At 46.5% G+C, this 22,674-nt stretch overlaps 2 protein-coding genes across 2 annotated transcripts in view; both read right to left on the bottom strand.

Moving 5' to 3' along the window:
- Window positions 1-7,067, bottom strand: part of AEBP2 (AE binding protein 2) — a 78,208-nt gene extending 71,141 nt beyond the window's left edge. The window contains exon 1 of the mRNA XM_040967562.1: window positions 6,985-7,067. The gene's annotated coding sequence lies outside the window, so the exon portion shown is untranslated. The remainder of the gene's footprint in view (window positions 1-6,984) is intronic.
- A 6,077-nt stretch (window positions 7,068-13,144) lies between these two features.
- Window positions 13,145-22,674, bottom strand: part of PLEKHA5 (pleckstrin homology domain containing A5) — a 186,652-nt gene continuing 177,122 nt past the window's right edge. Inside the window, exons 27-31 of the mRNA XM_040967551.1 lie at window positions 21,811-22,020; window positions 20,438-20,578; window positions 19,778-19,902; window positions 18,059-18,204; window positions 13,145-14,142 (exon numbers count right to left, since the gene is read on the bottom strand). Coding sequence (XP_040823485.1) covers window positions 14,123-14,142; window positions 18,059-18,204; window positions 19,778-19,902; window positions 20,438-20,578; window positions 21,811-22,020 — 642 coding nt within the window. The 3' untranslated portion in view covers window positions 13,145-14,122. The remainder of the gene's footprint in view (window positions 14,143-18,058; window positions 18,205-19,777; window positions 19,903-20,437; window positions 20,579-21,810; window positions 22,021-22,674) is intronic.

Here is a 22,674-nt window from a genome sequence, read left to right as displayed (position 1 = left end):
AAGCCTACAGCATTTTAAAGAAATAAGCTGTTGCCTAAGCCTGGTCTGATTGACTTGGTCAAATGGTTTATGAATTAAATCCATCTGAAGAATCTGATCCCCAAATGGGATTTTCCTTGCCAGAAGAGCGCAGTTCTAAAATGTGCATGAAGTAAGAAAGTGAAAGTGAAAGCATTCCCCCTAGGGCGGGTGAACTTGGCAGCCCATGTGGAAAATGAGACACAGCTCTAGCCTTTCAGAACACATCCATTCAAAATGATTTCATAGTTTTCCCTTCCTTGTTCTTTGGAATGTGGAAGCCATTTTCCGGTGAGTTCAGAATATATATATGTCTTTCTAAAAAAAGTTTTTAACTATTCGAGAGAGAAAAAAAAATTCCTTCCCTCTTTTTAATTTTTTCAAGGGTATGTGGAATGTAGAATGATACAATTGGGATTTTTTATTTTTAGCACTAATGCTGTAGGCAGAAAGCTTATTTAATTGGGGCACAAGGGAAATAGTTATGCCTAATACAATGCTAAATCCTGTAATTGAACTGATATGATTTTGAGGTCAGCTGCCAGGAAAATAATAACAATGCAGGTAGATCACATTCAGGAAAAACGTATTTTTGCTTCAGTATTGCAATTTTTCAAAAAAATTAAGTTACTGATTAACAATTGCTAGTGTGTGAAAATCTGGGCAAATGGAGACTCTAAGGTAGACTACCTCAGCCAGTGAGTTCTGGAGAGATTTCATTGTGGTTGGTATGGCGAAACTAGCAGCAATTCAAAACTGCTGAACTATCAAAACCACTTGAGGGCCTGGCATGGTGGCCTAGTGGCTAAAGTCCTCGCCTTGAACGCGCTGGGATCCCATGTGGGCACTGGTCTAACCCCGGCAAGCTCCCTGCTGGTGGCCTGGGAAAGCAGTCCAAGACGGCCCAAGGCCTCCTCACCCGTGTGGTAATAAAATAAAATAAAAATAAAATAAATCTTTTTAAAAAATTATTTGTACTACCCATTTATTATACGACAGAATCTTTTTTAAAGAGATGGGTGACAGAGAGGAACAAAGCTGTCACTCATGAGCAAGTGCACTGGGATGGGGAGACAGACATGAAGGAACAGTTCCCTGACTTCATGTTTATGAGCTGTGGTCACAGATCTAGCTGATGGAATACTACCATTGAACATCACAATTGGTTCAGGGCAGTGGTCTAGTCTCATGGGATATGGGGTGTAGGGGAGGGTATTGAAGACGACTCCCTTAAGAATTTGAGGGGGGCTGGCACTGTGGGGTAACGGCTTAATCCTCTGCCTGCAGTGCCAGCATCCCATATGGGCACTAGTTGGAATCTTGGCTGCTCCATTTCTGATCCAGCTCCCTACTAAACTCCTGGGAAAGCAGTGCAAGACTGCCCAAGTCCTTGGGCCCCTGCACCCTCATGGGAGACCTGGATGAAGCTCTTGGTTTCAGCCTGGCTGTTGTAGCCATTTAGAGCGGTGAATCAGCAAATGGAAGATCTCTCTCCCTCTCTGTCTCTGTAACTTTGTCTTTCAAATAAACAAATAAAGACTCTTTCAAGTCAATCTTTTTTTAAAAGTTGATTTAAAAAAAATTGTTCGCTGGATTCTCAGTGAAATTGTTAAATATATCTTGACAATAGGATACTGGACTTTATACCATTGTCTTTGTCCACAATGTCATGATACACTTAAATAAACTGTAGTTGACGGACTACAGTATTGTGACAATGTTGGGGAAAACAGTGGGAGAGAGGGGGGAGTGAGTGGATGGAGGAGGAAATCCCGAGCTCATGAAAATGTATCACAAAAATAAAAGTTTTTTGTTGTTGTTGTTTTACATGAAAGGCGGTTGCAGAGAGAAGGAGTGGAGAGAGATCCTCCATCCATTGGTTTACTCACCGAATGGGTACAACAGGACAGGGTCACAGGAGGTAGGAATTCTGTCCTGGTCTCCCACGTCAGTGCAGGGGCTCATGTACTGGACAGCCCCCTGCTGCCTTCTTAGGTACATTAGCAGGGAACAGAATCAGCTGTAGGGCAGCCAGGACTCGAACCGGTGCCCACTTGGAATGCTGCTGTTTCAGACAATGGCTCACGTGCTGCACCAGAAGGCCAACCCCAGAAAGCAGATATTTGAGCCAATGTCTGCAGAAAGGAGTGGTGGGGATGCTGTATTTGAGGGCTGTGAGAAGTCCAGAGTGCATAGGGCACTGATGATAAGGAAAAATTTGCAGAAAGCTGCAACAACACATATGAGCTTGCACAGTACCCGTGCTTGTTAAATGTAAACATTAAAATGTAGGTTTTATTTACTTGGCTCCAATTTGTAAGTAAAAGGTATTCTAAATATTTTCTTTCTTTCTTTTTTTTTTTTAAAGAATTATTTATGTATTTTATTGGAAATATTGGCAGAGACAGGAGAGACAGAAAGAAAGATCTTCCATCCAATGGTCCACTCTACAAGTGGCTGCGATGGCCAAAACTGAGCTGATCTGAAGTCAGGAGCTTCTTCCAGGTCTCCAAAGCGAGTGCAGGGTCCTAAGGCTTTTGGGCTATCCTCAACTGCTTTCCTAGGTCACAAGCAAGGAGCTGAAAAGGAAGTGGAGCAGCCAGGACACGGATCAGTGTCCATATGGGATCCTAGTGCATGCAAGGCAAGACTCTAGCCACTAGGCTACTGCACTGTGCCTGATTTTTTTTTTTTCTTGAAAAAACATTATTTATTTGAAGGCCAAAGTAACAGAGAGAGAAAGAGAGAGAGAGAGAGAGAGAGAGACCTTTTGTTCATGGGCTTACTCCCCAAGTGCACTGAACTAATGGGGCTAGACTAGGCTGAAACCAAGAGCAAAGAACTCTGTCCAGGGGTAGACAGTTTTCCTTGGGTGGCAGGGACCCAAGTGTTCAGGCCATCATCTGCTGTCTCCATCATCGGGAAGCTGGCAGGAAAGCTGAGCAGCCAGGTTGAAGGCCAGGCCCTGGGGAATGGGATGTGGGCATTAGCACAGGTTTAGCCACTTGTGCCACAAACCTACCCCTTTGATACTCTCCCAACTTGCATTATGTTGGTAAATGAATAAGATGAGGACAGTCCGGGGTCCTGAGTATAGCTGAGGCCGCTTAACAAGGCAAGCTAAATGAAGGAGTTTTTGTTACACATTTAAAGGACCATTTCAGGAAGTTTATTAACCATTACGGACTAAAACCAATGACAATAATTTGTTGCTCTGTGTCATTTGAGAAGAGAGAAGATAGAAGGTTGCAAATGTTTGTAGTAAGTTATGACACCCTGTCCTTATTCACTTAAAACATCCTTCAATATTCTACTAAGAAAACTCCTATTTAATTACTTAAGCACACTTTACCTTCATAAATTGTAAGCGGCTTGGGCATGTTGATTCAATTAGGCGTATACGGAAAAACCCTCCTGTAACTATTGTCATACAGTTCTGCAAAATTATGCAAGAGCCACATGCTCTTCCTGAGCTGGGGCTGAGGCACACACGGAGCTGTTTCCTTGCTAGTGTGCGTTATTAACTTTAATTGCTTCACTCTCGTGATTGCTTCTGAAAGAGCAGGAATCAATCAAGCACTCACCAAAAGCGGATGCCACTGCATTATGCATGAGGCTGGCAAGGGCAGAGGGACCTGTGACCTAAAAGGGAAAACCAGGATCTAAAGCCCTCACAAATGTCAGGCTCTTGTGTGTCTCCCCGGCTCCTTTGTGAAGGGCCACGCTGTCTTTGAACATTAACTTCAACGTTATTGGCATCACAGAAGTTTCTCAAGTTTACTTTTTTTTTTTTGTTGGAGAAGGCGGTTCCTTGAATGTGAGGGTGACGCGATTGACCCAACATCGTAAAACTATAAAAGACACACTTTCTGCAGGAATGTTAAAAAGCTCCCATTCTACATTGCCTCCTGAAAATCCCTTGGGAATTTACAAGGTTCGTTTTTGAGATGACAAAGCAGGATTAACGGGAGTAGATGATGGGAGAATATTTGCTTCTGTTTAATTCCCTTCCCCCCTGGGAATAAGCTCTTGGCTAACCGACACCAAAATCTACTTCCTGGCAAGTATTTCACATCTGAATGTTTTCAGTGAAATACTAGGGCTAATATATATATATATATATATACACATTTCATTCAATTCGTGAATCTATCTCCGTGTTACTGAATGGGCGTCCATGTTGTAATAGGAGGGCTCTACTGAGAAATGCTGAACACTCTGCGTTTTACAGCCATCAGAGCCAAGCTGACAAGCTTCATTAACGTGTGGTTTGTTTGTCATCTTCATAGGCAAGACTCAACAGGCAGCAGAAACAGCTGGCAGAGTCCAGCATGTCTCAGGTGGGTTGGAATCCCTGGAGGCAAAATGAGAACTGGATGGAGAAGGTGTCTGGAAGCAGCCCTTTCTGCAGAGAAAGCAGAGATCTTGACTCTAATCAGGGTAACGCGGCTGAACCTTAGTATCCTTAGTTGAAAGCTGAGCTTCTCTACAAAGAGACATTCTTTTCAAAAGTGTCTAGTTTCTCATGAATTAAAAATGCTTTCAGGGCCCAGTGTGATGGTTCAGTGGCTAAATCTTTACCTTGCAAGCACTGGGATCCCATATCAGCACTGGTTCATGTCCCAGCTCCTCCACTTCCCATCCAGCTTCCCGCTCGTGGTCTGGCAAAGCAGTAGAGGATGGCCGAAAGCCTTAGGAGCCTGCACCTGCATGGGAGACCCGCTGAAGCTCCTGGCTCTTGTCTTTGGATGGACTATCAGCTCCAGCCGTTGTGGCCATTTGGGGAGTGAACCAGCGGACGGCAGATCTTCCTCCGTCTTTTCTTCTCTCCAGAAATCTGCCTTTCCAATAAAAAATAATTTTAAAAAAATCTCGAAAAAAAAATTCTTTCAGAGGTGGGTGTTTGGTCTGGTGGTTAAGATGCTTTAAGCTTAAGAAGGGAATCTGAAATTGATGACGCTTCCTGCTTCCAACTCCAGCTTCCTAATAATGTCCACCTTGAGGGACACAAAGTGATGGCTCAAGTCCTCATGTACCTATAACCCATGCGGGTGATCTGCATGGAATTCCTGGTTCATGGCTTCAGCCTTGGCTCAGCCCTGACGATTGCAGGCCTTGGGGGAGTTAATTAGCAAATGGCTCTCTTTCCTCCCCTCTCCAACCTGCCTGTCTTCCCCTCTTCTTTCCTCCCCTCTCCTCTCCTTTCTTTTCTCTCATGCCCTTCTTCTCAAACAACATATGTTAGAAGCTGTTTATAAAAAAGAACTATTTGAGAGCTGGCACTGGGTGTGACCAGCTAAGCTTTTACCTGCAGTCCTGGCATCCCATGCAGGCACTAGTTCATGCCTCAACTGCTCTACTTCCCGCTGCCTGTTTACGGCCTGGGAAGACAGTGGACAGTGGCTCAAGACCTTGGGCCACTGCACCTACATGGGAAACTGGCTCTTGGCTCCTAGCTTTGGATCAGCTCAGCTATGGCCATTGTGGTCATTTGAGGAGTGAATCAGTAGATGGAAGATCTGTCTCTCCTTTTGAAAACCACCCTGCAAATAAAAATAAAATATGGGGCCTGGCACAGTAGCCTAGTGGCTAAAGTCCTTGCCTTGAAAGTGCCGGGATCCCATACAGGCACCAGTCCTAATCCTGGCAGCCTCACTTCCCATCCAACTCCCTGCTTGTGGCTTGGGAAAGCAGTTGAGGACGGGCCAAAGCCTTGGGACCCTGCACCCACATGGGAGACCCAGAGGAGGCTCCTGGCTCCTGGCTTCATATCAGTGCAGCACCGGCTGTTGTGGTCACTTGGGGAGTGAATCATCAGATGGAAGATCTTTCTCTCTGTCTCTCCTCCTCTCTGTATATCTGACTTTCCAATAAAAATAAATAAATCTTAAAAAAATCTATTTATTTTTATTGGAAAGGTATATTTAGGGCCTGGCACTGTGGCCTAGCAGCTAAAGTCCTCGCCTCGAATGTGCTGGAATCCCATATGGGCACCTGGTATGACTGGGGCTAGTGCAGACCGAATCAGGAACTAGGAACTCCATCCAGGTCTGCCACATAGGTGGCAGGGGCCCAAGCAGGCAACTGGATTGAAAGCAGAGCCCCCAGGACCCCAACCAGCACTCCCAAATGGGCTGCTGGCATCACAAGCAGCAGAATCACTGGCTGAACTAAAGTGCCAGTCTTGGGCCCAGAATGATGGCTCAATGACTAAATCCTCACCTTGCAAGCACTGAGATCTTGTATGGGCACCAATTATGTCCTGGCTGCTTCATTTCCAATTCAGCTCCCTCCTTGTGGTTACTTGGCGATTCATTTGCTGGGCTATCTGACAGGCCTCGTGCATGCTGACTGAATGCATTTGAGGTATGGCTCGGAGGAGTGAAGCTTTTTCTCCAACTCCATTACTCTGCCTTTCAAAAATATGAACAAACACATCTTAAAAAGGTTGATCCTTAAATAGCACATTCCCTGTGAACCTCATCCGTTTCATGGAGCGGCCACTCTCTCAGGTTCACACCGGCCGTCCGGTGCTGGCTCCTCCTGCCCTCAATTCCCTGGCTTACATTCTTTTTATTGTTTCCAGATTTCTACTTTCCTTTCTTCTCTTTCTTTAGCTTTTGTAAAAAGACCAAAGTGTATACATAGTTTCCAGGGTGTATGTGCTGACTCTGCATTTTATTCATCCACAGTAATGTAAGAGAACCAATCACTATCTCCTTGAAAGCGCTCACAGCCCTCTGTGGAGTTTTATGGAACATTCTGGCGCACAGAGTGTTAAAGATCAAAGCACAGGATCCCCCCCCCCCACCCCACGAGTATAGACAAGACAGATTTATGCTACATTATTATTACTTTCTGGGGGGCTAGTTTTGATTCTAAAATGTAACTCTGTAAATTGTCAACTAGTGTCTTAAATTATGAGCGGTTCTATCAAGCAAGCAGATCAAATCGCTGGCAACTCACAGGAGAGCCGGGGTTTTACAAGGCTGGTGGGGCGAGTCCCTTAGACGTGACGGATTCACAAGGTCAGAGTCTACCGCACCAGCTCACCACTCGGTGCCTCGGAGCAAGGCATGTTCTTTAGGGTATGCAGATCTGTCTTCTTGCTCAGATTCTTCATGATTTTAAGCCGAGCCTATTTCTGAAATAACAATAACCTGGTTTAGCCTACTGAGCTTAGATCCGGCAACCCGGGGCGGGGTGGAGTGTGAGGGGGGTGGTGGCGGTGTGTGCTGCAATCAGCCTTCTCTGAGACACAGGGTGGGTGGTAGGGATGGGTAGTTGGGCAGGTGTCATTGTCAGGCCCTGATGGATGAAGGAGCCTCTTGTTCCAGGTCCAGTGGAACTTTAAACATGGAAGTTCACTTCCTGTTCCGTATTCTTTAAAGCCAGATTACTTCTCGCTACCAAGTCTTTGTGGGTTTTTTTTTTTTTCTGTGTGATTGTTAGGACACATGTGTTTTTACCAAAATGGGGCTCAATGGAAGAGAGTGTTTTATTAACTGCTCTTCCGTGAAATATTCAAGTTTTTCTCACAGATTAGCCACACCCCAATAAATGACAGAACACAAAGATGTACAACCAGTTCCCTACAGGCAGACATTTTGAATTGGAGTTTTTCCAGCATGGTTCACTCAACATCAACTCCCTTCTCACGGTCTTTCTTTAGGAGCTTGCTTCCTCTGCCACTTTGACAGCTTAGAGGTCCCCGGGTCATTCAATTCCGGCCGAGGATTTTTTGAGGATTTAAGAACCAGAGTAGATGCCACAGCATCCTAAATCTGGTCACCATCGTGTGTGTGTGGTTTTCTGCCCCTCCAACTTGCCTGGCAAAGCAGCAGATTCTCCAGCTCACTTCAGCCAAACAAAGGCCCTCTAATTTCGTTCATTCTCGAAGTCAGATCTCCTTGGAGATCACAGAAGGTCCCGTGGGTTGGGGCTGAGTCCCTTAAGACTGCCTTCACTTGGTGGTCAAGTCCAAGTCACCTGTGCTTCTGGCTGACTGCAAAGTAGGATTCCCATGAGCCCTCCTCGGCTTCCATTCATTGGTTGGGAAATGTGACAGGGCTCAGGTGTGCTGGTTTAATATGCAGGCCTTCATAAAGAATGCAGATAAAGAGTGGCAGAGGGGGAGACTCCATGCCCTCTCTTGGTACCACCCTCCACGATGCTCCCCTGGGCTCAGCTCTTCCAAAGAGGCTCGCAGCAACCTTGGTCCTCGGGGCTTTTATAGAAGATTTCCTTGTGTAGGCACCATCGGGCCCATCAGTGATGTGCTTAACCTTCAGTCTCTCCTCCAATGGAGGAACAGTGGTGGGAGTCAAGTTCCAACCCTCTAATCACATGACATCAATCCCCAGGTGGAGACCCTCCCTTTCCTCCCGGTCATTGCCATTACTCTGGAGATGGCAAGGATTGTAGCAAACAGGATGAGATCCAAATACCCACTTTCCAACAGCACAGAGGCATAAAGGGGAGCAACTGAAACTCCCTCCTGGGCCCCCTGCACAGGCGGGGCTGGCTGAGGGGCGGCTGCAGTTGCCAACAGCAGAGCAAGGAGGGATTTGGTTTGTTCACGGCATGTAGACTTATCTAGATGATAAGTAGACCCGCTGTTTAGGCCATAAACAAAACTGACTACACAATGCTTCCGGGCGCTAACCAGATTGTTTCTGGGATAAATTCCCAGAAGTAAGACTGCGAGGTAGAAGAGAGCGCATTTTTCGGACACTTGAAAGGTTGCATCAGTGTGCACCGCCAGCCACCCACTGGAGCGCACACCGCGCCTGGATGTCGCTCTTCTCCTCCCATCCCATGGGGGAGAACGCAGAGTTCCTGATTTAGTGTGCATGTGTTTGATCACCACAGAGAGGGAGCAGGTGCTCCTGCGTTTAGCCAATGCTTTTCTTTTGTCCCCTCAAGTCCACGAGTCATGTCTTTGCATGTGGATGTGTTGAGGAGCTGTTGGTGGCTCTCCTTCCTGCCACCGTCATTCTCCAGGAGGGCGTTCCAAGCACGAGCCCTGCCTCAGGCCTGCTCCCTGGCATGCCTGCAATTAGCAGACTGCTTGGCAGGGATCAAGACAGACAGGTTGTTTCTTTTTAAAGATTTATTTACTTTCATCTGAAAGGCAGATTTACAGAGTGAAGAAGCGACAGCGAAAGATCTAATGTCCACTGGTTCACTCCCCAAGTGGCCACAACAGCTGGAGCTGAGCTGATCTGAAGCCAGGAGCCAGGAGCTTCTTCTGGGTCTCTGACACATCTAGAGTTACAAGACCTTGGGCTGTCCTCGACTGCTTTCCCAGGCCACAAGCAGGGAGCTGGATGGGAAGTGGAGCTGCTGGGATTAGAACTGGCGCCCATATGGGATCCCGGTGCTTGTGAGGCAAAGATTTAGTCAATGAACCATCGTGCTTGGCCCAAGGTTTGTTGTTTCTTTCTTTTTCTTCTTCTTTTTTTTTTTTTTTTTAAAGAAAAGGACCTGGGGAATCCTGCAACACCTGCAGCTTAAAGCCTACGTGGATCATGTTCCCTGGCACCTCGGTTGCCCTTTAAAGGGATGAGTCGTTCTTCTGCTCATGCTCAGTAGGATCAGATAACCTAAGAGGCAGAACTAGGGAGTTCTTACAAGCAACCCAACAGCCCTGATGCACAACACCCATTTCAAACAGTACTGATCACTGCCATAGATAACAAGGATTTCTGCTGCTCCATCTTGATGTGGAGCAACACGTTTTCTATTTGCCTATTTTGAAGTGTAAATCACCCAGGTCTTAAAAAAAAAAAAAGTCTTAATTGGAAACAAAGGCTGGATTGTAGGACTAATGCCACCTGGGGACTGAAGTGAGCCAAAGCTGTGTTGAAGATGACATGAGAGAGTCCAGGGAGCCCCAGGCTGTGTAGGCATCTCTGCATATTCCTGCCCTTCTAAATCCCTTTGTGCGAATGAGTCACAGGCGCAGGGCCCCGGGGAGCTGCGGGCATGGGATGGCGCGCCCAGGTGCTGGGGTTCTGGGCGCAGCAGCGGACGAGCCACAGGCTCAGGCGGTGAAGGCGAGCAGCATCTTCCACAGGAAGAGGGACCCGTATCGGCCCTTTGCCTCTCTGTACGTGGGTGGTTCTCAAAGTTACTACATTTTTCTGTTCATTTTTATTTGAAAGGCACTTTATGCTGTCAACGGAGATGCCCCAAAGGTGCGTTATCGACAGGAAGCTGGAAGTAGTGCAAGGGCTGGGACTTGAACCTCGATGTTCAACATCGGATGCAGGTAACCAAAGTAACATCTTTGAAAAGATTTATTTGGGCCCGGCACGATGGCATAATGGTTAAGGTCCTCGTGCCTTGAATGTGCCGGGATCCCATACGGGCGCCAGCTCTAATCCCGGAATCCCCACTTCCCATCCAGCTCCCTGCTTGTGGCCTAGGAAAGCCGTCGAGGATGGCCCAAAGCCTTGGGACCCTGCACCCGCGTGGGAGACCCGGAAAGAAGCTCCTGGCTTCTGGCTTTGGATCGGTGCAGCACTGACCTTTGTGGCTACTTGGGGAGTGAAACATCGGATAGAAGATCTTCCTCTCTTTCTCTCCTCCTCTCTGTATATCTGACTTTACAATAAAATAAATATATCTTTAAGGAAAAAAAAAAAAAAGATTTATTTGAGAGGCAGAGTTAGAATGAAGGGGACAGAAGTAATATCTTCCACTCACTATTTCCCTCAGCAGATGATCTCAACAGCTAGAGTTGGGTCAGGCTGAACCAGGAGCTTCCTTACGGTCCTCCAAGCGGATGGCAGGGGCCCAGAGTACCTGGGCTTCCTGAGCCCCACCCTCCTCCCCGGGCACATCTGTAAGAACCTGGACCTTGAATCCAGGCCCGGGGGCATGTGACACAGGTGACCCAAGCTGCTTCCTAACTGAAGCGCACCAATGTGTACCCTATGGGTTTTATTTTTAAATAAAGATTTATTTGAAAGGCAAAGTGACACAGACGAGACAGAGATAGAGGGATCTTCCATTTGCCAGCTCACTACCTAAGTGGCTGCAACAGCCACGGCCAAGTGAAGCCAAGGACCCAAGGACTTGAGCCATCTCCTGCTGCTTTCCCAGGGACACGAGCAGGGATTTTGATGGCAAGAGAGCAGCCCAGACTCCCACAATTACTCTGAGATGCCAGCATCACGGCAGTTTTGCCTGCTGTGCTACAACACCGGCCCCATGTTTCGTTTTGATCACAAAGCACCATGACTGTCAACTTTGTGCCAGCTGGAGGGAAGCGTGCGAGGGCCACTAGGGGATGCTGTCAGAGAGGCAGGAGAGTCAGAGGACAGCAATTGTGCAGAACTGTGGTGTGAGTTCCCATGCCCCCGAGACAGGCTCCGTAACGCCCCCGCTGCCAAGCTGTGTGCCCCCTGCACTGTCTACACAACGTTCCACAAGAAGGGGAGTGGCAGCGTGCGGTCTGGAGGGGGAAGGTACTGATCTCACTCAGATTTCTACGAAACTAGTTATTTCCTTCCCCGAGTGCCATGTTCCAGAACCAGTACCTGTGCTCACTGATGGGTTCCAAGTGTCTAATTTTCAAGTGGCTTTCCCGAGTGTGGAGAGGAGTCACGGCTACTTCACTTCACCTTTCTCTAGACTCCCTAGGCCTCCTGGGACCCTAAAAAAAAGACAATTTCCTTTCTTGAGTATTTTTAAAATGTTGTACATTTTTTAAATTTAAAGATTTATTTATTTTTATTGCAAAGTCAGATATACAGAAAGGAGAAGATACAGTGAGAAAGATTTTCCATCCTATGATTCACTCCCCAAGTGAGCACAATGGCTGGAGCTACACTGATCCAAAGCCAGGAGCCAGGAGCTTCTTTCCGGGTCTCCCATGTGGGTGCAGGGTCCCAAGGCTTTGGGCTGTCCTTGACTGCTTTCTCAGGCCACAAGCAGGGAGCTGGATGGGAAGTGGAGTTGCTGGGATTAGAACCATCACCCATGTGGGATCCCAGCGCATTCAAGCAAAGGACTTTAGCTGCTATGTTACCGCGCCGGGCCCTAAAATGTAGTACTTAATTAAATCAAAGGGACTAGCTAAACTGGTACTGCATGTTAAGTTTCTAGCATCTCATATTGGAGAAGCCTACAAGGAGTTTCTGGCTCCTGGCTTCAGTCTGTCCTAGATATTGTGGCCATTTGGGAACAAATCAGAGGATGGAAGTTCTCTTTGATACTCTTCTTTTCAAATAAATAAAAATTAAAGAAAAATAAATCAAACACATAGCCACACCCCTTTCTCTACATGTAAGACCTAACAATCATAGCAGCCCTGGTCCATAACACTCCGGTAAAACATCTGTAATAATAACCACTTAATGACTGCAGGGAGTTCAGAATTGATCATCTGTTTTGTTTGAGAAGACTCTGACAAGGCACCTTACGTAAGGTCACACGGGTAAACCTGTTTATACAGCCAGAGAGTTTGACCGTATTCTTGCATCTGAACCTGTCTTCATTTTCTCCCATAGTATAGATTGTATCTGCTTGCATTTCATTTTGTATGACTCTCTTAGGAGCACACAGATTTTTTTCTTAATATATCTGAACTTTGAGTTAAATCTAAATCCTCTTCAATATAGCATGGGGAGAAAACTGACTTGTGCCAGCTTTGTTTTAGCCATTTTATACAGCAATCCCAAAGCATCAAATTTCCTGTGCTCTGGGAACAATATATAGTGTGAACAAAAGGTTAAGGAGGAAAGGAAATGTAATTGGTTCTGAAGGGCGTGAACAGTGGTAAAGGACACGCTGTCAGGGAGTAGGATCTTGGGGAGGAATGCGGGGGTCCCCAGCTTGTGGTGAGGGGCGCTCCTGCCCACCCTGTCAGAGTACATGGCTCTGGCCAGTCCACTGGGCTGCGCTGGGCTGCGGGCTTGAGGCTCTCTCTGAAGATGCATACAGATATACGTGGTTGAAGACCTCACGGAACTCCATCTGCCCAGTGTGGATGAGCTGGCAGACTTGGAGACATCAGAATATGGGCACACTCTTGCGCAAACTCTCTTTGTCAGATGCGGCGTGCTTATGGCCCAGTCCGTCTTTCTGAGTCTTGAGTTTCTCAGCTTTCACACTTGAGGGCTGGCGGACAGGCTCGTTCTCCGTGCCGTGTAGGATTCTAAGGTCTGCAGGCGACCTTCTCCCGTCTCCGCCTTTCACCGCCAAGGGAAAGAAGGGAAGCTCTAACACAACCGATTTAAGAACATCAACATTTATTTAACATGATAAAAAAGAAATGAGTTATGAACATTTGCATTTAAACAATAGTAAGTAGCCTTTAATACATTACATGTGCTCATTGTATAATATATACACAATGAACATAATTACATTTGTACACCAACTAAGTACTGGGTTTGAAAACCTGCTTATTGCTGTACACATCTATGTCAATGAAGTATATACCCAGTACTTCAAATTACCTATACTTTTTTGTTCTTAAGAAAAGGTAAGTGGGAATGTGTTTGTAAGCTGACGAGAGTGTGGCAGTAACTGGACACTGCAATCTGACTGAGGAAGAATTATAGCAGAGAACTGGACGTTTGCACTTAGCTGTGATAAAATGGCACATCTTAAATATATATATATATAAAATTTGTACAAATCAAGTGTGGAACAAAGCACTGCACTAGCTGAAATGAGAAGGAATTAACAAAAAAGAAAAGAAATGAAAAGAAGTCTCGTTGGAAATAATTAAGTAACTATGTGTGTTGAAAAGCCAGAGGAAGTGTGACTTCACCTAGACTGAAGGAACATCGAAACCTGGAAGTGACTGACTGAGCTCGGGCTGTGGACCGCGCATGGAGAAGCACCTTCACGGATGTGCCGGGGAACGTAGCAGCAAGCTGGTGTCTCAGTAATAACCTGGAGACCGATTACGGAGTGTACATATGGGCCGTTAAAGCTGTTTGGAATAAACATTTTCCAGAAGTGATAAAATGATGCTCTGTGGCCAAAAGCATCAGAACTATGAATTTCATAGATTTAAAATATTCTGTACAGCATCTTCTTACGTTGCTGAAGGTCCATGTTGGCAGCTCGTCATGGCCTCACGGCTTCAGCAGGAGTCCGGTGTAGCTGCAAAGCAAGAGAGGAAATCACTTTGACACCTGCAAAGTCAATGAATGACCACTTCCCGAAGGGAGTAACAGAGATGTGACAATGGGACTGACAGGCACAGCCAAGCAAGTCCTCAAGGACAGGACAAACAAAGGACTGCCCCTCCCTCCGTTTCCAAAGCCAAGACAAGTACTGCACTTAAAAAGCAAATGAGAATCAGAAAAAAATAGTACACAAGTTTGGGGCTGAGGTCAAAGATCAACAGAAAGGAGCAGGATCTTTTCACGTGCCTGAGACATGCCCACACGGCCCATGTCATCTGTAAAGCTCTCTCAAGTTGTGCCAACCTGTCTAACTCAGATGACATTCGCATGCACACAGTCTGCCTGCCACCAGTTGGCTGTGGTGACGGCGAGCCACGAGACTGGAAAATCTCCCGGACCTCTTTATGGCATGTGACACCACTGGTCCTTGGAGTAAGAATAGAATTTAGTGAGTTCGGGACCTGGAAATGTGCTTGAGCATCCTGTATTATCGCAGGGTCTGTGAAAATGAATTATAACCTGCTGATTGAACCAAAAAATAATAAAAATAGCTCTTGCTGTACATTCTACTATTAAGACAGTCAGAGGCCATCTACCACGTCTTTGCAAGGGAGAAATCAAATAAGCCTCATGTTTATTCTTCCCACATCTGGGGTCATTGCATCACCAGTAGCAACTGTCACCTCCAAGCGTGCTGAGTTAAGAATTTAAACACGTGAGTGACAGAGGGATGACACCGGTAAAGACCATAACAGATTGGATGTAACTCCAGCAAGCACTTCAGTCCTGTACATACTAAGTGACAAGCAACAGAAGCCCACTCTGAGGCTCCTGGTGGGTATAACTGCAAATAAAAGATATTTTCCTTTTTATAAAAAATTCAAACACCGTCAACATTTCTGGCTGAGAAGACACAGATCATAGTTGCGACAGAAGCATGTGACTTGGGTATGGTGTTGTAGCACAGTGGTTAAACCACCATTTGCAATGCCAGCAAGCCACACTGGTGTACTGGTTCAGGTCCTGGCTGCCTTCGCTGCCCATCCAGGGTGGCCCTAGGACTTCAGAGCCTGTCCCCCATCTAAGAGACTGAATGGAGTTCTGGGCCTGATCCAGCCCTGTTCTCGGTGACTAGCTGAACCAGTACGCTCCCTGCCTGCCTTTCCCTTTCTCTGTCGCTCTGCCTTCCACTTAAAAACAAAACAAAAACGTGAGTGGCCGTAGATTCTAGAACACAGGAAGTACTGCACGGACTTCATTGAGCTGGGAATTTGCACTCATTTCTTTTGAGGCTCTGAGCCAGTGATGCCAGCAGTAGTGCTCAGGATGTTTGGGCTTCTATGGTTGACTGATTACTGAGTAGGATTTGTGTTAAACTTACTGCATCAAACATCAATGACAGTGAGAAACCACAGAAAAGGCAGAACTTTCTATTTAATACCTCTGTTTTTCTGAAAAGTAAATAAAAAGTGTTTATAGGTATAAAATTACTGATAAAAAATTAGCAACTGTCTATTGGGGGTAAAGTTTTATTTATTTTTATTTGAAAGGCAGACTTACAGAGAGCAGAGAGCCAGGCAGATCACCTAGCTGGGCGACCTGGATGGGAGTCTAGGCTCCTGGCCTTGGCTTGGTCCAGCCTTGGGCCACTGTGGCCAGTGACAGAAAAAAAAAAAAATGTTACAGAAAGAGAAACGGAGAAACAGAGATCTTCCATCTGCGATTTCACTCCTGTAACGGCCAGAGCCGAGCTGGTATGAAGCCAAGGGCCAGGAGCCAAGAGCTTCCTCCTGGTCTCCTCTGGGGGTCCGGGGATCCAGGGCTCCCAGGGTTGGGTTGGAAGTAGAGCGGCCAGAACTCAAACTGGTGCCCATAGGGGATGCTGGCCCTGCTGGTGGAGGCTTTACCGGTCACAGTGCTAGCCTCAAATAACTAAATCCTGAAAACTGCCCAGGAAGCACTCTCCTCTTTACCCCCGGCCCTATCCATGAAATTTTCACAGGGACCTCCCTAACTGAAAAAAAAAAAAATTCAATTATGTAGACTTAATGTCAACGGCTACACTTCTTCTCTGTCCTTTAAAGTAATGAGCAAATTCCCAATGAGGCAGGCAAGTCACACTAATTGTTGAAAACCTTACATAATCGGCTTGTAATGAATTCAACGGTTGTCTCAGATCCTGACTACAGAAACAAACATTTAGTGGGAACCCGGCTGCCACACTGTCTGAACTGGCCCAGGCCATCCCTCCCAAGTCTCCTGCTTTTCCGGATGCTGAAATAAGAAACAGAAAGCTGCTCTCACTGACTCACTGTGGCTCACGGCATGCAGAGCTTGCTCCACCAGCCATTCTTGGTGCTTAGTCCATAATCACTCCCCCTTCTGATTGACTCACCCAACAAGTGAACACAACTCAAAAAGCATCTAACAGGAAAGCATGGAGGCAGAGCTGCGAAGAGACGTACTTGGGAGACTACACACACATGAAATGCGATCCTTCCGGGAGCTGCGGCTGAGCAGAGGGCACGGGAGACGCCGAGGACCCGGGAGACAGGGAGGGGCTTTTGGCTGAAACACACCAAGGGAAGGTGGGAAGAGAAACGTCTTTGAGGTGCATCTGCAGAAGTGAAGCCCCACGCACTGCTCCTGCAGTCCGCATTCCTTCTGGCAGCGCGTGGGCTGTGCTGTGACTTGCTAACCTGGCAGGTGCAGGAGGAAATGTCTCCAAAGGCTTAGTGAAGTAGTACAGAGGCCGGCAGAACTAGAAGACTGTGGCTTTAACACTGCCACACCCCCTGGGCTCAGACCGCTGAGCGAGAACGTCTGCGTACAGTGCCACATGAGCGGCAGAGATGAGGGAGAGGATTGCGCTTTGCCTCTGCACGAAGCAGCGTGATGGACAGACCCGGGCGCTCCCACACACGGCAGAGGCTCTGCAGGATCCCGCGGTGGCTGCCTGCCCTGCAGCTCATCACCAGAGATGCCTGCATCCCATTTCAGAGCCCAGGGGGTTGAGCCCTGGCTCTGCTCTTGTCCGGCTTCCCACGATCATGCACCCTGGGAGGCATCGGATGGTGGCCTAAGCAACTGGGTCCCTGTAATGGCTGAATTTTGAGTCCTGGCCTCAGCCTGGGCCAGCTCTGGCCATTGGGAGCATCTGCAGAGTAAACCAGCAGATGGAAGAGCTGTCTCTCTTCCCTTTCAAATAAAAATACATAAATAAGTAAAAACTTACGAATCAAATCATGAAGAAAATCAAAGATCTGTTAAGATCCCCCCCAAACCCAACAGTACTACATATATATGTATTCATTTATTTATGTGAAAGAGAAACAAAGAAAGACAGAGTTCATTCATTTGTATCTGCTGGCTCACTTTCAAATAAATGCCTACACGCTGGCCAGGGGCTAGTGCCTGGCGCTCACCCTGGGGCTCCCGAGGGGTGGGGGGACCATGACTTTCAGCCTTCACCTGCCGCTCCCTGGGTGCGCGTCAGCAGGAGGCTGGAAAACAGTGGTGCTGGCAATTAGGCGGAGGCACTGAAATGGTGGGTGCTGCTCCAAGAGGTGTCTTAACTGCCGTGCCAAATGCCTACCCCAACAGCTTGTTTTATCATGTTGTTTTAAACATGTTAAGGAAGAACAACTTTCTACTGTCCAAAAAAAAAGAGCCCAGTTGTGGATTATGGATTTAGATGATTAAAATCTCCACAGTTCTCAAAGCAGCAAGTTTATGAATACTCTGTGTGAACAGGTAAGTCTCCCAAGCACTGAAGCAGCTAACAAAGGAAGTTTACAGACTTTTTTTTCAAAACCAAAGCCAATGGGACTTGGAGGTGGGGAGTGGTGGGACCCGCCTGTGGGGGCAAGCAGAGCCGACAGAACATCTACCTGCCAGGGCCGGACTTCCTCTCGGAACCTCAGGAGTTGGCTCGCGGGGAGGCGCCACGTCCTCCGCTTCGTCAGGACTCTTCTTGAAACTTCCTTCAGGATGGCCTTCTGGTTTATGGTTTGTTATTGGTGTCTCATCTTGAGAGCTAGTAAAAACAGATCAGCATTTCATAATTTATCTTTTTTTTTTTGCTCTAAAAATTTTTTAATATACAGAAAAATGCCACCACCTGTATTTAACAACTGCAAGCACTGTGTTTGTAATTAGCCTCCTTTTCCCTTTTATGGAAATGCAAATGTAAAATTATTATTATTACTTCACAAGCAGGGAGCTGGATGGGAAGTGGAGCAGCCAGGACACGAAGCAGCACCCATATGGAATCTTGGTGAACGCAAGGCGAGGATATAGCCACTAGGTTACTGCATCAGGCCCACAAATGTAACGTTAGAGCAAATACTATGTGAAGCACATACACACATTTTCAATAGTTACCCTTGTCTGGCCAATCTGCTACAACTCCTATTCCCAAACTACTGTAAAACATATCCTAGGGGGCGGCTCCACACCATAGCAGGTAAAGTTGTTGCCTGGAGTGCCAGCCTCCCATGTGAGTGCTGCTCCAGGCTGCTTCAGTTCCGATCCAGCTCTCTGCTGGTGCAGAGCATGGCCCAACTGCTTGAGCCCCTATACCCGAGGATGAAGCTCTTGGCTGCTGGCTTTGGTCTGGTCCAGCTCTGGCCGTTGTGGCCATCTGGGAGGTGAACCAGTGAAGAGAGAATCTCTCCGTGTGTCTCTTTCTCTGTAGCATTGCCTTTCAAATAAATTAATCTTAGAAAAAGAAAAGAAAAGAAACGAAAATAAAAAGATTCTAGACCTAAAATTTATCTGTAAATACTCCAGTATATGTGTATTAGCATTTCAGTTCAATCACGTATCCAGCTTAGAGCTCAGATTTTCTGATGGGTCAGGTGCTGGGTTGGGTGGTGAGGACCTTTGTCCCACACTGGAGCACGTGGGTTTGACGGCTGCCTCTGCTCCTGACTCTAGCTGCCTGCTAACCCAGTTCCTGGGGGCACTGGTTGGTGTTTAGAATTTTACTAAGTGCAAAGCACAGCATTAAGTGCAATACTTGGATTTTCTAATCTGATCCTAACCACACTTTCACAAAATCAACTATCAACTATGTTATTCCTGATTTTCTTCTTCTTCTTTTTTTAATGTTTATTTTATTTGAGAGAGTTACAGTGAAAGTGGGAAGACAGGGCGAGAGCAGCGAAAAGCGGGAGAGGGAAAAAGATAGCAATTTTTCTATGTGCTGGTTCATGCCCTGACCGGCCTACATGGCTAAGGCTCGGCCAGGCTGAAGTTAGGAGCAGGTGGCTTCACCGGCTCTCTCACACGGGCACGGGGGCCCACCCTCCATTGCCTTTCTAGGCACATTAGCCGGGAGCTGTATCGGAAACAGAGCCAACTCAACCTGGTGAGCCTACAGGGGATGCTGGCGTTTCAGGCGCCGGTTTAACTGCTACGCCACAGCGCTGGCTTGCTTCGGGTTTTTACGGCTGAGCGAGGGTAGGAATTAGCCTGGGGAGGCCAAACCCGTGGGTCTTGAGCATGGCCATGCTGCCCTAGGGAGCCGAGCTGTAACCAGAATGCAGCAACTTCTCACTGTGTAGGTCGCCATTTTGAAGCAGTCACACAGCTCTCCGAACTGTTACCTGGAGGGAACATCATCAGCTGTTTCTTTTTCGTCTTTTTCTTTATCCACCACTTCCTCGGCATCTACTCCATTTGGCTCAGGTTTGAAAAGCATCTCGTAGAAAACAGTTTCAGTTTTTTTAAGCTACAGGGTAAGAAGAAAAACAATTTTTTTTGAACAAAATTCTTTTCAAAGCACTCTAATCACATTAAATGTTTCTTAGTAAACATAAAATTCTTAAATAAAATTTTATTTAAAAATTATATCCTGTCAAATATTTACCGATGCAAAATTTTTAAAAAAGCAAAAATATACATGATATCCTTTTAATGTTTATTAATATTACTAATTGTAACATTCATATTAACATTCTTCCCTACTAGAAAGTAATAAAAGTTATCTGTCCTGAGATGTTGAACAGTGTGAAAGCCCAATTGCTGGGTAACAATAATCTTTAATGTAGTTCATAATTTCTTCCAATCTGAATTAATCATGTCTTTTCATTTCCAGCGAATATGTACCTTTATACAGCTGAACACATCACTTTAATTAAAGGAAACCTATCATTTCACTTGGACCTAGGCCTTTGTAATTGAAAGACATGACTTATTTTCAACCTTATCACCTGATCTGATCTTCGGAAATCCACGTCTTTGGAATATCTGTTCAAACAATATACCTCCTTGCTGAGACCTGTGTCTTGGGGTTCAGCTTCTTTGAGCTGAACAGTTTCCGCCATGGGGGTTTCATGGTTTGGCTTCTCATCACTGTCCCCACTGATCGTGTCCAGGTCCTTCATGTTATCATCTCTCTTTCGAGTCTGCGCAAAAGACAGAGCCTTTCAGGGTCACGCTCTGTGGGTAGTGCCAGGTAATTCCAAAATTAAACCTGAACTTCCATTCAAGGGAAGTTTTCTTACAAAATCACATATTTACGCAGAAAAAGATTTTGTATCTAAGTGTGTGTAATCGCTTACGTCACAACTAAACACGGCAGTAATCCACACACTGCTCTTCCAGGCTAGTCTGGGTCATGCTAAATCTGGACACAGAGTAATTTTACTGGGAGGGTAATTGAGGACCGTCGTGGCAACCCGCATGACATCTCATGTTGACTTCAACAGAGTAAGTGTGCAACTGGTGCAAAGGTGGCCTACAAGAGCCTCAGCTCTGCTCTCTTGAGACCAGAGTTAATTCCATCTTATGAAATTCTCTTAGCTTACTGTAACATACTATTCACAATGTATGCCTTTGCAACCCCGGCTGGAGGCACCTGCCTAGGTTGCACTGTACCTAGGCAAGCGTCACACTGCTGGGAGAAAAGCAGCCAATAACTGGCTGGCATTCTGGGTCTGGTTAATGCCAAATACGTGGTACCTATACTAGAGTGCCAACACAGCTGCCTTTTATAAAATAAGATATGTGGGGGGCAGACATGGGCACACCAGCAAACGGGGTCTGGATCTGTGCTCTGGCCATGGAGTGCATGTGTCAGTTACTGAAGCCTGTGCAGTAGACAGCATACCCAGATGAACATGGGCAGCATGACAACCAGCTCACTGAGGCCTGTAAAAGACATCTAGCATCATGGGCACAGAACAAACTGGACAGCTGTCCTGGCTAAGCCTTGACAGCAAGTATTTGAGTGAATTGAGACTCTAAAGGTTGACTGTCAACCAATGGACCTTACAAGGATTTCCTTCTCCTTGGAGCAGTATCTCAGAACTATGAAAACCACTGTAGTGTCCTCAGAATATGCTCCACATTGGGGACCCGAGGATGATATCGGGTGGCTGTCCCCCATCCCAGGGCAGTGATGTGGTTGAGCTGCTGGCAGCAGCTTTTCCCCCGTTATCCCCAGCTACGGAAACAAAAGGAGTTGGGAACAGTTGTGTCACCCACTTTCCTCCATTCCTCGACCTCCCCTCCGTAAACAGTGGTCCTCATGGGCATGCACCCTTAACTATATAAACATCATGAATAAGAAATTTTTTATACAAGTTATAAATATGCTTTTTTCAAAAAAGAAAAGAATCCGAAGCAGCTGATGTACCTGCGTAACCCTGAAGGGATTGTCCCTTAAGCTGGAAGGGCTTGGCAAGGGTGACTGATCAGAAGCACCGAGGACACCGAATCCCTTCTTCTTCTCCCGCAGGCAGGCTTGCTGATGTCTCCTTATTCTTTCCATTTGCTCCTCCACCGTCATCCGGGGTCGAGTACTTTCAGCTAAACAGAGCTGCTCCACTGCACTTCTTGGTCGTTCCTGGAAATGAAAAATAAACACATCATTTTATAAATATAGAATAACTGCTGAGAAGCATGAGGGAATAAAAGAAGGCCTAGAGTGCGGTCAGTTAATCTTGTTTTCAAGAGAGAAGTGAAGGTTTTAAATTTAGATGATATCAGAAATGCAAGAGACACTGCTTTATCCTTCACTGGTAACTGGAGATACAAGGCCAGGGGCAGAGCAGGAGAGGAGCAGGTGAGAAGCAACCGACAAGAGACAGGAGGAACAAAGAGAGGGCATTTTCTTGGTTAAGATCCAAGAAAATGTAAAAAGGAATGGGAGCTTTGACGTAGACCTAACAGGAACCTGTTGCTCCCCCGGTCTTAACGTTTTATGTGGGCCCGAACTTTCACAGCTTTCAAGCCTCATGATACACAATGCCGGCTGGCATGTGGCATAGTATGTTAAGCTACTCTTTATAGTGCTTTAAAATCTGTTAGACATCGCTTAAAAAATGGACCCAGCATGGTAGCCTAGTGGCTGAGGTCCTCGCCTTGCACGTGCCAGGATCCCATATGGGTGCCGGTTCTTATCCTACCTGCTCCACTTCCCATCCAGCTCTCTGCTTGTGGTCTGGGAAAGCAGCTGAGGATGGCCCAAAGCCTGAGGACCCTGCACCCACATGGGAGA

The sequence above is a fragment of the Ochotona curzoniae genome, unplaced genomic scaffold, assembly GCF_017591425.1.
Source record: "Ochotona curzoniae isolate NIBS_2020 unplaced genomic scaffold, NIBS_Ocur_1.0 contig_1482, whole genome shotgun sequence".
Classification (NCBI taxonomy): domain Eukaryota; kingdom Metazoa; phylum Chordata; class Mammalia; order Lagomorpha; family Ochotonidae; genus Ochotona; species Ochotona curzoniae.
The sequence above is the reverse complement of the archived record's forward strand: the minus strand, read 5'-3'. Positions and strand labels throughout refer to the sequence as shown.